We start from the raw sequence: 14569 nt of genomic DNA, 5'->3' as shown, positions 1-14569 counted from the left end.
AGGGGAAAAATATCTTCCTGATCCTTGCTGTTGATCAGCTTGTGTCCTGAAGCGTGATAATTACTCACTCTTGTTATTTTTAAACCTGACTAATGCAGCTACATATGTTATTCTTCCTTATATAAACACATAATCCTTTTTTAATCTTGCTGAAAAAAAATGGTCTGTATAATATCTTGTGGTAGAGAATTCTACGTGCCGATTTATAGATAGCATTAGAAAAGGTCTCCTGACAATCAGTTAAATGTGCTGCCTCTCGTGTTAAATTGCGCCTTGGTTTTCTTATGTAACAGGGCGCATGAGGAGCTTAGTTAATTTCCATTCTATTTGTTTTATACATCTATAATCCCTTCTTGCTTTTGTTTCCAAAATAAATAGTGGGTCTTTAAAACATATCATTTGTAAATCCCCCTCTTGTCTGCCTTTAATCAGTTTATACTTCTGGAGTTTCGTTTTGTTCTAGTTTTCTTGTTGAGATGAGAAGATCAGAAGAGAGCGGTGCATTAGTGTGAAAGCTATGGCAGATTTACATAATACCACTTTACTTTTATTGGGCTTTATCCTTTGTTTTAAACATTCAACCATGTTTTTTATTGTTGTCTGCCTGTGCACAAACCGCCTCTTCAGTGACATAGTGCCAGGCTTTTTCAATGAGTTGATGGTGGAATTTGACTGTTGTAAGTCACTGTCTTGTTTTTTGTATTACCACTAAGGTGTATGTATAGTTGTTTTCAGCTGCTTTTCTACTGTGTGAATGGCTGAGAGCCTTTTCAAAGGTAGTCACTGCCAATATCTTAATAACGAGTGTTACTGGGCTGATAAGCAAAGTTCACCTCCTTGCTAGTTATATTGGGGTTTTGTTGTTCTACAGGGGATGGTAAACTTCACTGTGTTTGCTCCTAATCCCTGGAATATCCTGCTAGTTCTATCTTTCCATTTTATGACCTGGCTATCTTCCCCTGCTTCTTTGCTTCCCACAGCTTTACAATGTTGCTGGCACAAGAGAGCATTTTCACTTGGCTACAATTTATTATTTTTTTTTTTCTTGATAGCTGCTTGTGAGCAACTTAAGAAATAAAATGCTTCATGTACTAACAATGTGAAGTAGTTGGGAGCCGGTTCTCCTGTCGTCCCTAGTCACTTGAGTGTTATCTTTGTACCCATCCAATGCTTCCCCTCAGAGAGAACAAGTCTCATCGGTCTGTAAATGAAGTTTCCCACCTGCTGTTATTAATAATGCATTAGTGCTCCTCATGGAGAATTAGAAATGTTCAAGATGCGTTGCAAGCCTCCAAAAGGCAATGTGTTTGTCCCCAGAAATACCTAATGTAGGTAACAGTGCTGCTAAACACGGCGCTGTATACAAGATGAACCTTTATTGTCACCCACTCTAGCCTAGTTTTTCTGCTTTGAAACTTCCACTAATACCATTGCATTTTATCGATGGATAATTCGTGTTATATGTAGTTTTATTAGTTCATGGCTGAATTAACCTTTCGCTTTACAAACAACAAAGACGGTCATTATTTATTATGCATGGGCTGTTCTCTCCAAAGTGAAGAATCGGTGCATCTACAGGGAGCAATAATCAGAGTTGAGGAGTTCATACTTGGGCTGTCTTTGAATTTGTTGGGCTGCTTGGCTGAGATTAAGGGCAGACAGTTGTCATCTTTGGTGTGGCGTGAGCATTTCCTAAAGCCAAAGCTGCCCTGAACAACAACCATCCCCGAGTTTAAAATGCTTGGGGGTCAAAGTTTCTATACCTTCCCTGTGCAGCTATGGAGGGAAGTCACAAAAACCTGCTGAATTTATCACTTCTCCTGTGGCAGTTTCTTCTTGGCAGAGTGAGAAAGATGAATTGCTTAACTTTCAAATGAGACGAATAGAATTCTCAGTGGGGTTGAATTATTTTTAGATGTTGTATCATTGGGATTTCGTACCCCAGTGTTTGATGCTTTTGGCTGAGATGATGAACCTTCTCTGAACCTATTCCACACGCCTGATTGAGTGCCTGCTTGTGTGCTCTTGTTCTCTCTCTTTTCTATCCCTGTTCCCCTAAACCTGTGGTTCAGGGACATGGTTTAGAAGTGGCCCGGTAGAGTTAGATAACGGTTGGACTTGATGCTCTTAAAGGTCTTTGCCAACTACAACAATTCTGTGATTATAAGGAGAATTTGTTGTGAGCTTTGTCCCATTAGGTGTGGGCCATCAAATCTGTCTCTTGAGTGATTAAGGCACAGTTCTACAGTTATTCTCTCGCCGGACCCCTCTTAAAATGCTGCATTTACGCGGTACTGATCTTTTCAGATTGCATCCTAGATAATATATCCTACCACATATTTCATACTTTTTTATTAAGACCATAGTCTCATAATTTCTGGCAGTTGGGGTAATAAGTTTACATCCTTTTGTCTGAGTCTGTTTGTTTAAGCAGTAAAATTCCTGTTGTTTTTAAAAATGTTCCATGATGATTCTTAAAGGTCAGACACATCATTACATTTAGGTATAAGAACCAAACAGCAGTGTATTTTCTGTTGAAGTAAGTCTTTTAGAGAAATACCTACACAATAAGAAAAGAAGTAAGGGTGGTCTTGTCTTTTTAGTGGTACAAGCTACAGTTACTAGCATTGGCAGGGATCTCTTCTTTGTAAAAGCAAAAGGAAATAAAACTTTCGGTTAGATGGTATAGTTGCAGACAGAGGTTTATTTTTCATCACTACATCTTTTATATACCTGCATTCAGTATTTAAATGTATTTCCTTTGGCAAGTGGAAGTCGAAAAGCTCTGCTCAGTTCTGGCACGTGTGAATTTTTCATGCTGCTTGCAGGGTGTCCATCTGTATGCATTGGCCCTGCATGAACTGCCAACAAGGTGCAGAGAACAAATATTGCAAACATTTTCAAGTCTCTTGAGGATGACCAATAGGTACACTCTTTGTTTGAATGATTTTTATCCTTAAGTATGTTCTTATCCTAATATTTTGGGGTTTTTTTTTTTCTGTATGGTCAACTCTAGATAGCCTTGTTTTAACCACAGATAGCACATTTATTTCATTGGGGAATACATTATGTTCAGTTAAACCTACGACATGTTTTACTAATGTTAAAGCAATGCAAATTTAAAATTGTGCGTGCACACCAAAGTGAATATTCACGGTCCCTGTCTAAGTAGGATTTGGAACGATTCAATATAAATACTTTTGGACCCCTGCTGAATTGGGTCAGCTTTGTCTTCTTTGCCCTTAAGAGGAGAAAAACATGTTACTTCGTGTTTGCAATTTGAGTAGCCTGAGAGGTACTGGAATGAAGCCAGGGTCCACCAGATCTGAATCCCTGTAGTTGGGTTTGTTACCTTTTATGCTGAGAGGTCAGAATATATGAAAGTGCCTTTGAAAGTGCTATACATCCCCTACTTGAATTCCAACAATGGCCCCAAGAGAAGCCCAAGAGCATCTATTGATTACAGGGGTTTTTCAAAGGCACTTTTTCAATACCAGGACCAAGAAAAGTGCAGGAACACGGAGAGAGTTTGAGTGGCACACACAGCTAAAACGCTTCTTCCCTTTTAACAGTACCTTTTCTCCCCCAACACGCTATGTAGATTTGTGGGGTTTTGGGTTGTTTTTTTTTCCTGATATCTGGATATTAGGCCCTTTCTTTTCCGCTTTATTTCTTATTTCAGGGGAATATAGCAGCTTTCACCCCTGAGGAGCCTGATGGCTGGCAAGCCGCGGAAATTGAAGGGCAGCCTTACATGTAGCACTACCTTCAGATGCAGAAAACAGATTCCCTCATCCTTTGTCCCCTGCAGCACCATCCCACAGGGCATCCCAGTTTCTCTCTGCTGCCCGTGGACAAGCACGTGTCAGGCTCTGGTGCGTGTGAGCAGGTTGTTTCCTACGCAAGTGTTTGGGAGAGGATGATCTGTATACGCTGGAAAGATCCTGCAGCCAGCATCGGGTATGGATAGGCTTTCAGTAATATATCACCATCCAAATGTCAGTGGAAGAGAGGAGACAGGCCATCTTGCTGTGTTTGCTGAAGATGTCATGGGTGTGGGCCTGAGGAACTGTGGATTTGGTGAGATTTTTTTTTAATGCTTGACAACTAAGCAGTACTCACTTCGTTGTTCATCAAAAGAAGCAGAGTGAGAATGAGTATGAGGAGAGAATCCTCCTGCCAGTGTGTACAGTGAGGGGAACCGTGCTGTTTCAAGGAGGGGTGAGTTGTGGGGAGGAAGGGAAAAACGGAGTGTAAAGGGACCAGGAATAACAGAATGAGGAAAGGTAGAGAGGGGTTGAAGGGTGTGCTGGTTTAAATGGAAGAGGATACATTTTGTTTCAAAGGGAGCACTGAAAGTATGGGAAGAAGGCGGCAATTATGAGACTGGCAAATTATTTTAGAGAAGCTTGCAGTGTACGTCTTGAGCCTGACCAAATGTGGGCTTTGCTGTCTTTTCCAACAGTTAACCTGGCATCCACTGGTGAGAAGAGAGTGATAGCCCTTTTCTTTGAATACTGTAGAATCAGAGAACAGCCTAGGTTGGAAGGGACCTCGAAAGACCGCCTGGTCCAACCTTTTGCGGGAAAGGGGGCCTACATGAAATTATGTAGCACCCTGTCCAATTGTATATAAACGTCATTTTCTTCCTGAAGAGGTGAAAGAGATGTGAGATTTTTCAGACTAAAAGATTACAGATAAAGTCGTCTTTTGTTTTGAAGGCCTAATTCCTATGAGCCTGAGAGATGAACAAGTCACATACTTCAGCCGGGCGGAGTCACCCGGAGCCAGTAAAACACTCTTGCTTTGTCGGTGTTCTGCATAGGAGAGAACAGGAGACCTTGTTTGTCTCCAATTTGCTGATTTCTGTATTACAGGAGGCAGCTGTGGGCAACATCTGTCACCTGTCCCAAACACAGCTTGTGGAGGCTTGCCTTGCGAATGTGTTCAAAATTAGCTGTACTCGACTTCTATCCTAGCAAAACATGGATGATGGGAGAGAGGGGCTGGCCCCAGCTGGCTGTCACTGTCACTAGACCTTTACTAAAGTAAGGCTGTAGATCTGCTCGTTCAATCCACACCAAAGGAAGGTTCACTTTGAGCAAATCCTACCAACCTATAACCAGTCTATAATATTCTTAACAAACGTGGTTTCGCTCTCGTGTGTTTGGGTAAATCTCCCGAGAGCAGTGCACAGGGTACGGTGGCTCTGTGCAGCTGTTCTGTGAAGGAGCAGAACAGATTCGGCCGGTAAAATGTTGCTGAATCCTATTGGATTAAGAACTTCTGTATTTGCTTTGATCATGCCAAAGAATGTATCTGTACCTATGTCTGCAAACCCTGGAAATATTTTGACACAATACGGTTTATTTAAAATGCTTATTATGCTTAAAGTAATTTAAAGGGCTATAGGAGAAAATCAAACGTGCAGGTGTTGAACTATTTCTGAGATTTCCCCACATGTACACACCCCTTTGTGTATCAGTGGTCAGAGGTACTCGTGTTATACTACTGGTAATACAGCAGTGTCTCTTCATGATCTGCAAGGAGAGAACTATGAGGAGAGGCTGAGGGCTTGTTTATCTGGGAAAGAAAACGCTAAGGTGTGATATAAAGCAGCCTACTGCAATGGAAAGGGGAATTACAAAGATGATGGAGCCAAACTTTTCCCCGTAGCAGCAGATGCTGTAATGAGGCAGCAGCTGCAGATTGCTGCTTGGGAGGTTTTTGTTGAACACAAGGAAGTTTTTTCTCACTGGAAGGGTAATGCAGCACTGGACTGAGTTGCGTGGAGAGGTGGTAAATTATCCATCACCAGAGGTTTTCGAGACTTAGCTAGACAAAGTCGGAGGCTGTCCTAGTGTTGGCAGTGCACCCACATCGAGCAGGAGGCAGGCTAGATGATCCCCAGAGGCTGCTTCCGACTAACGTGTCTTTGGCCTGTGATTGTTTGGTGGCCAGTTGTAGTTCAGAAGACAGGTTACTTGAAGATTTAGTATTTTTAGATCACGGGTAGATTTTTGAGTTGAGTTGTTCTCCAAAGCAATACCAGAACTGGTATCTGAAGTCACTAGTATGTGAAATGTTTTGAAATTTTCAGTTCTGGCTAGTGAGACTATTGAAATTACAAGTTATTGTAAGACTTGCCTGCTAAATCTAAATTAAAAAGGACAACCTGGGTGCAACTCTGAGTGCAATAGAAGCTTATAATAAAAGACGTCTTGTACAATTAATCTGACCAAGAATTAAAAACACGTCCTATAAAGGGGAGGTAGGAACAAATACTAATACCTAAGACTACTCCTTATGAACTGATAATTGCGGTGTTTTGGGTCTCTTGTATAATAGTTGGAATTCCTTGAAGTGCACCTGTAATGTGAGTTGTGCTAATTATTGCAATTTGAAGCTATCACATACTGGAACTGTCATTGACAGTCTAGCCCTGCCTTTCTTCCAGCTCAGAGGAATCCCAATACAGCACGTTCTGTAATCGTTGTCAGCGGGAATCACTGCTGAATTTGGACTCAGTGACAGTGCATTGATTGATTTATTACTGGCATCAGTTTCCCTGTTTCACTTCTGCAACTTCTTATTTTAGGGCTTCTTCAGTAAACGTCTGAAAGGGTCCATCAAGAGGACAAAGAGTCAGTCAAAGCTGGACAGGAACACAAGTTTCCGTCTCCCATCTCTCCGCAGTGCTGATGACAGGTAAGGTTCAATGCATCTCCCAAAACAACCTCTCCTCATCCAGAGGCACTTTGCAAAATCTACATGCAGCATGCATATGCGCTCACAGAATGAAAGCAAGGAGAGGGATTTATTGTTAAACTGGCAGGTGGGTGGGTTTTGGGCTGACTCTAGTATGTTAGAAGTTGTTTAGTATACAACATACCACTGACACAGGACTGAAAACTTTTACTGCTCTTAACAGCTGATGAAAAGCTCACGTTAAGCATATGGACTCAAATACCTTTTTCTGTATCTGTTTCAAGTAAGATGCAGACTTTAAATTTCATGATACAAAACCATTGGATTGATCAGCTTTAGAGAAATTTGCCCTGATGCATGCAATACTTATCCACAGATCGGTGCAGTGGCCAATATGAGGGATTATGCTGGTGCAAGCAGATCAGTTCAGCTAGCACTGGCAAAGCACAGAGACGTATGGTGCAGTTCAGGTACATTAAGAATCCTTGCTAATGTCAGTCGATTGTATAGTTACTGCAGTGTTACTACAATGAACAGACGGCCTGTTTTTCAGAAAACTGAAAAACTCAGTAACTTCTGACCATCTTAGTGCTCCATTTGGTATATTCTTGCTTCTTTAGTTTCTGGCTGTCAATTCAGGCTGGGAACGGATGGTATATGAGGCAAGCAAAGCTCATACACACGGTTTTTCCTACCTATTTGTAAAGTCTCTTGATTGTTTTCATTAAACATTACTGTGTGTTACATTCCACAGTAGCCCAGCAGGAGACTAGACTGAGTGAAAAATAGGTTGCCCTGTACTTAAGGCCACGGCAGGCTTCTGTGATTTTATGTTGTTTAGTGCATTTTCCCTTCTCCTTTAGCTGAGTTGAATTCATTAGTTGTATCTGTCATGCTGTGCTGCTTCAATCAATGGCAGTATCTTCTCCATCTGAAAAGCAGCTTCGTAAAATCATGGAGATTGCAAGGCTTCGGATGTTAGCAGTCTTGTTAACTTCAGGGGTTAGAGAAATGACTGTCGCTTACCAAATATGACTAATGATGCGGATGATGTTGCTCCTAGTAATGTCCACCCAGTCTGTTTTGAGTCAAATTTTGTTATAAATCCCTATTTTCAGGGAGTTGCAACATGGCTATAAAAAGCAACTCAGTGAGCATAAGCATGTTAAATAATACCACCGTGTGATAAAGTACCTGTTATTTTTACCGTTGTTTGTAACCAGCTTTGCTTGAAGTTTTGTAGCGCAAAAATCTCTTTGCCTTAGATGATGTATTTGTCTTTCCTTAACTTGGTACTCATAGTGGACGTGGACTGCTGATACTTCCTTTTGCAGTGTAAGGGAAATGCTGTCGTTCCAGGAAAGCCAATAAATTTAGCTTTGGTTTAAGACATGGTATTACACCCAGCAAAGCCACCTTCTCTTTAAAACTGGATCCCCCTCTACTCCCTGCCAGTGTGGGCATTGTCAGCTAGACCCAAATGAAACATGGATTTTTCTCTGATTGCTTGCAAAGCAATCCAACGCATGCGGTGAAGGCATTGAGCATAGCTGGTCTGTTCTGTCAGTCCCTTCAAGTCTTCTTGGCATGAATTTAAAAAGGAGGATCCAGAAGCAAATGAACTGAGAAGTTCCAATGGCAGAGTGCATGTAGAGGTTTGGGGGACGGAGCCCTGGCAAGCCAATAACGCGCCGGATGTTAGACAGGGACAAGCCAGTGGTTGCTCTTTACTTTCGATCTGGTCACCCTCCTCCTTTGGCCTGCTACACGAGCCTTATAGCAATGCATCTTGCATCTGTAGGGCAGGAGATGAGACAGTGTTTTGGGGGATTTGTGACTTGATACGGTCGCTTGCTACTAGTGGAATGAAACATTTTTGATAACCAGTCCGTGTGATCTTCCTCCTTTCAGAGGTATGTGTGCTGAAGTGAACAGAGGGCACAGTTTGGAGGTGAGAGAGATCACCTGAGAGTAGCCAAGCTATGTGGAAAGCAAGCTAACCTGAAGTTTATTTGGAGATAAATCTTTGTACAAATGAGTATTGCTGTTCAAAAGCATGAGCCTCACCTCAAGCTGGTTGAAGTCTCGTGCTGCAGGTGAGGGTCACAAATTGCTGATATGCTTTCTTTCCAAAAATAACTTAACAGCACTACTCAACTTTGTTGTTACGTTTTGTTGTAAAGATTGAAGTTTTAATGGAGTTCTCTTTGCATTTGTGGTCTAATCAGACAGCACACCAATTGAATATACCAACTTTGAAAGTTTACGGTTAGGGATACTAGTTTTCTAATGGTATTTTGTAAATAAAACCATAAAGGAAATTCAGTTCCATTGTAAAGTGAAACTTGCCAATGATTTCTCCCTGATTATTCCCTTAGATACAGTTTCACTCTGTATCTAAGGGTGCCTGAAAAATGCAATTGGTGGGTAGAATAGCAGGAAAAACAACTTGGAAACCGTGTGGGAAAGAAGCACTGAAGATGAGGAACAGATTAGTAGACTGGGAGGAGATGGGCTGGAGGAAAGAGGAGGCTGAAAAGATTGATTTGTGTTTAGAATTGTGCTGTTGTTTGGGATTTTTCCAATGGGACGAGTCAGGGACAACTGTTTCTGCGTGAAAGAAGATAACACGTAGCAGCTGACTCTAAATTCGTTGCCGTTCTCTCACCTTCTGCTCTCCCTGCTTTCTGTATGAGTCTCGATCTGTTGCAGTAAGAACTTTCCTGTCCTACCCCGGTGAGTCAGCCCTTTCCCATTTTAAGCAGGTGATGCTAGGTGATGTCATGGTGTTATACAGGTTTTCAGAGCCAGGTTGACTGATAGCATCTACCTTTTCTTGCTCTGACAAATGCAAGAGTCCTGCCTTCAAAGAAAGTATCATATAGCTTTATAAATTAAAACCCTGCAAGGATTCGAAGGAAATAGTGGCCGCTGTCATGTTGCTTTTCTCATGCTTTTGAGGTGTTTGGGTCCTGTTAAGAAACAGGAGATTTTTAAAGAGAAATAACTATAAAATTAAAACTAAAGAAGATTTGTTATCCTGGTACACATCAGGATTTGGGATACTGTAACACTGCATGCCATTCCAGATGGTGACAGAGGATTGGGGTAGTGTAACACTGCATGCCATTCCAGATGGCGGCAGAGGATGGATGCTGTCTGTTCAGAGTTGATTTAAAATAGAAAGGATTGAGGAATGCTGTAGGATGGAGATAAGCAATTGGCCAACCCAGTGTGACTGGGTTAGTGGATGGGGACAGGAGAGAGCTGCGGTGCCCCTCCAGAAACAAGTCCACCGTGGGTCAGCATGAGGGTGTCCTGTATGAATCCACAGCCTCTCAGGCTCTATTACTTTGGTTACTCCAGGTTCAGGTTGTTTGCTGGGTGGTCTGTTTTATTTGAAGACTCATGGTTTCTCTTCACAAGGCACTACCATGAGAACGCTTAGACTGCTGGGTTGTGACCCATGCCGGATGTGAATGAAGCTCTTCAGAGGTGTGGCCAGCACAGCATCTCACCAGGTTATCAACAGCTCTCACCATGAGGCTCTCTGGCACCGTCTTACCGTATCATCTTTCACAGCTTTTTTCTAGCCTGGTTCCCACTGCATTCTTTGAGCTGCTCAACCCACACATTTGTCTCTAACATTTTCTCAGTGTCAGTAATATATAAAACATGTAAAAAAGCATGAGAAAAGATTTAAGGAAAATTACATTTGAAAGGACAGACCAAATATTTTGGGTTTGCGGCCAGGAATTTGAGAATACTTCCAAGTGGACTGACAGTTCTCGCCTGGGTTTTGTTTATGGTGAGGGAGCGAAGATGGTTGAGACTGGCTGCATATGGTCTCAGCCACTGCAATAAAGCTCTGCGGACAGCTGGGAGGGTTTTGCCCTGTTGGGATTTACTGCCACGTGGGAATCCTCCTGCTTTACTAAAAGTCATTTTATGGCATTATCAGATAGTCGTAGACGAGCGCAGGATCGGTTGTGTGCTTATTCAGAATGGGCTCCGGCGGGTTGCAGGGAAGCGAGTAGCCATGGCTCTTGGGTTCATGGTGAAACGGTATCGCTGCTCAAATGACAGCTTTTTCTACTTTCGGTAAGTTCTTGCTCCTCCCTCCTGGTTTCTTTGCAGTATGAAAATAGCGCAGATCATATAAATAATAGACGGAAATCTTGCTGTCTTTTTCGTGTTCATTCATTCTGATTTAATGCCGGTTTTCAAAAAAAAGAAAGGTGGGTAATTTTTACCCTGCTTTAGACGTAAGGATAAAAATCCTTGTTACACAATGTGTTATTAAGGCTTGACTCACTCAGAGCTTGTATTCATTCAGCGTATCTGTTTCTATCTGCATACTGGAGTATGGGAAAAGGGGAGGGGTGGTTTGTTTCCGGAGAGACATCTCAGTCCTGTTTTGGTGAACATATTTCTTTCAGCCAGTTTTTTCAATCCCCATGCAGTTGTTTGTTTTTCAGTGAAAACTAAAGGAGATTTCAATGTTAAGCCAGTTGTCGCAAACCTTCACCTTGGTGCTAGGCTGTTCTGTCCCACCTGCAAGCTCGCTTGACCCCTTTATAAAAACATCCTTCTTGACAGCCCATGCTTTTCTGCAAAACCCGGGCTCCTCCACATTGCATTCCCCTGGAAATCACTTAGCGGTGAAATGAAACTGAATCGGTTAAGCATCTCTGGTCCAGCAAAACAAAAGAATTTGAAACGTTAATAGCAGAGACCACGTTTACAGTAGAGCGAGGAGAATGCTACCACTGTGAAATTCAGCAGCCTGTTTGGCTGCACCGTTTGAGGTGTCTATTAGACAAGCTGTGATCCGTAGGGAGAGCAGGCAGGCAGGGATGGGCTTTGCAAATCCAGCGTTCAAACAATGAGGCTTTGGGTAGGGCCTTGCAAGAAAAGACCAGAATCTCGATGGAAGGCTAAAGCAACAGGCTCAGAAAAAAGCCAGCGTTTAATTGCAGTTGAGTAGAACTTGCGTCTAAATAAGTTACCCTTAGTTTCTGATTTAAAAAGAAAAAATATTAATAACGAAACTGGTTAGACTTGTAGAATTGTTGACCAAGTAATAGGATGTTCTGCTAATTGGCAGTTGGAAAACGAAGCGGGGTGTGGTGCCGACAAAATGAACACTTGCACGGGGAAACCTGATGCTGCCGCACTGGTAGAGCGCACCTGTATTGCAGGTGATGTTGCCGACGTTAGGGTCCAGTTCGGCAGGGCTGGGATTTCGAATAGCAGCGCTGAGCAGAAAGTTCCCTGCGTTACAGTCCAAGCTCTCTCCTGTGACTTTGCGAGCGGCTAAGTATTGAATTCAACTTTCTGATCTTGGGGAGTGTCTCTAAACACACGGGTATTGTGCTGGAATTATTTGAAGCATGCAGACGTCCAGTTTCACGTAAGACCGGCGGACACATGGCTTTAGCCACATGCTTGGGCTGAACAAAAATCTCTTCAGAATTCTTTGCCTTCACACCTCTTTGGTAAAGGAAACAGATTATGGGATTCTCTTTCTTGGGAGTTCATTTCTATACATTTATTTTTTTATCTTGTAGATTATTGATGTCCACGGGCTTGTTTGCCAAGCAATATAGTGCTCTCCCTGGTAAGCTCAGTAATTGAAAGTCTTTTGTGCTTTGTAGGTTGGCTTCTAAATAGGTCAAAATCAGCAGGAGATCTTCATAACCAAAGCAATTAGGATTTTAACCCTTTATCCTACATGCCTTATAGACAGTAGAATATAATAGAAGTTGACTAATAGGCTGCTGTGTGCCATGAGCAACCACTGAAAGTCAGAGGTTTCTAGTTCCCGGCTTACAACTGAGATCTTGCTGTAGTGGAAAATTACTGAATTATGGTGTGCAAGGAGAGAGGGTCAGCTTGGGGTTGGCCCAGCAAGATGGTGTTGTTGAAGAGATCTTTTTCAGTAGCGATCGTGTGCTGCTGCCAGGTCAGTGGTTTGGGGCATTGGCTGGGCTCTGATTTAGAAGGAAGTTGTGCAGCTCTGAAGACAAGTACTTCAAAACATGTGAAAAGAGGTGAGAAGTTTAAAATGTTCCCTGACATGTTCCTCCTCCACCTGCTTTTCCTATTGGAAAGGAATTATGGAGAATACCTATGTAAGAATTGTTTGGTGCTGTCGGTAACTATTTGCTCTGAACTCGTATGTTGTTCCTTTGCAATCTTTTTGTTGTGTGCAGTAGTAGATAGAAAAAGCAGCAGGAAAAAAGTTGATCATTGGAGGTTAATTATAATTTAAAACAGGATTTGTGTTGTTAATGGAGCTGTTTAACAGAAACAGATTTGTACAAACAACCCTTCCCCCACCTTTTGCATGTGCGATCTTCCTGTTTACAGTAATCTGCTTCTCTGGGATTACCTCTCTCTTAACAGAGACTCGAAGCAATACTCATTTTACCCGTAGCTTCCTACCTAATACAGGAGAGGCTCTGTTAATCCAGCCCCTTTGCTGGACATTGGGAAGTAAGTTAGTGGCATCAGTTTATTCACTGTGCCTGTGTGCAAAAGGGGAAGCCAGCGAGCAATTTTCTTTCATTGTTACTTACAGCTTCAGAATATCAGATGAGGCTTTACAGCAGCAGAAAACCATTATTTCTGTATAATTATTGCCTATATTGATTGGGATGCTGCTGATTTAGGCACAAGTCAATGATTTGCTTTGCAGATCTATCAATAGATGAAATATATACCACGGTGCTAACAAATGCATGTACTTATGTTTGTAAATGCGTGTGGTTGCATCTAACCAACAACTTTACAACATTGCTGTGGTGTTTGTGGAAGATAAAGTGCCAATTGTAAGCCACTTAATCAGTTTATTGAGCTGTTTTAAATATGGTAACTTCAAGGGATTGCTTAAACAGATGGACGTTCCTCTGCCCCAGGACCCTGAGTTAACAAAACTAACCGCGCTCCAGCTGATCTGCAACAAAAGAAGACGTTCAAAGCTAACTAGTTGGAGGAGCAGCGAAGGAGAATAGATGCTACTATAAGATTTAACTTGCGAGATGGGGTGTGGAGGCAAGGAGTACAATTGCTGTGCGTACCTGCCTTTGCCCTCACCCTGTCCCCGGAGGCTGTTCGGAGGCATTCTTGGAAGATGCCTCGCTCTCTCCCGCTGTCTTTAACTGTCTGGCTTTCGTTAAACTCGGTGTAGGAAAGGAAGAGGAGGGACTTCTTTCTTTCTGGAAAGGTCACCTTTGCCGCATCTGCTGAGCGGCCTCCCTGCGCCTGCTGCCTCTCCCGGCTGCCGGCCCCCCCTAATCTCCTTACAGGAGGCTGCACCATGGCAACACGCACCCGGGAGCCTCTTCGTGTCACCCGCGGGGCCGGGGGGGAGCACAGCCGACGAGGAGAGAGATTTCTTTACCGGTGCGGCTGTGACTTTTCTTCTTGCCCCAGCGTATCTGCCTGGCATGATGCTCGTCTGAAATTTGTAACCTAAGGCTTGAGGAAGAACCTCCTCCTGGATTTTTGTGCTTTTCTTCCTCTGCCGGCAGGATTTATTATCCGAGATGTAGCCCAGAGAACGAAGTTTGAAAGGAAGGGCTGTGACATGTGGCACCGCTATGATTTGGGGATGCACTGCTAAGTGGCTGTACAATTGTTTCATGTAAGGTGTGCTTGATTTGTCTTACTCCAAGTGCAGCCTCCGCTTAACTGGGATTTGTAAAATCTCTTTTTCTTTCTCCTTTATTTGGTAATTATTTTTCTTTCCTTCCTCTTCGCCCTCTTTGTCACCACTCCACGCTTTTCTTCTCTGACAAGGAGCTAAGGCTGGAGTTGGCTGCAGGCTCTCCGCCAGCTCCCCTGCATCATGCACCAA

General features: G+C 42.7%; 1 protein-coding gene across 1 annotated transcript in view; it reads left to right on the top strand.

Moving 5' to 3' along the window:
• The window catches only part of RASAL2 (RAS protein activator like 2), a 101291-nt gene that overhangs the window by 56862 nt on the left and 29860 nt on the right, over window positions 1-14569 (top strand). Inside the window, exon 4 of the mRNA XM_009892939.1 lies at window positions 6599-6708. Coding sequence (XP_009891241.1) covers window positions 6599-6708 — 110 coding nt within the window. The remainder of the gene's footprint in view (window positions 1-6598; window positions 6709-14569) is intronic.

Source organism: Charadrius vociferus, unplaced genomic scaffold (assembly GCF_000708025.1).
Source record: "Charadrius vociferus isolate BGI_N301 unplaced genomic scaffold, ASM70802v2 scaffold39, whole genome shotgun sequence".
NCBI lineage: Eukaryota > Metazoa > Chordata > Aves > Charadriiformes > Charadriidae > Charadrius > Charadrius vociferus.
This window is presented reverse-complemented; position numbering and strand designations above follow the sequence as displayed.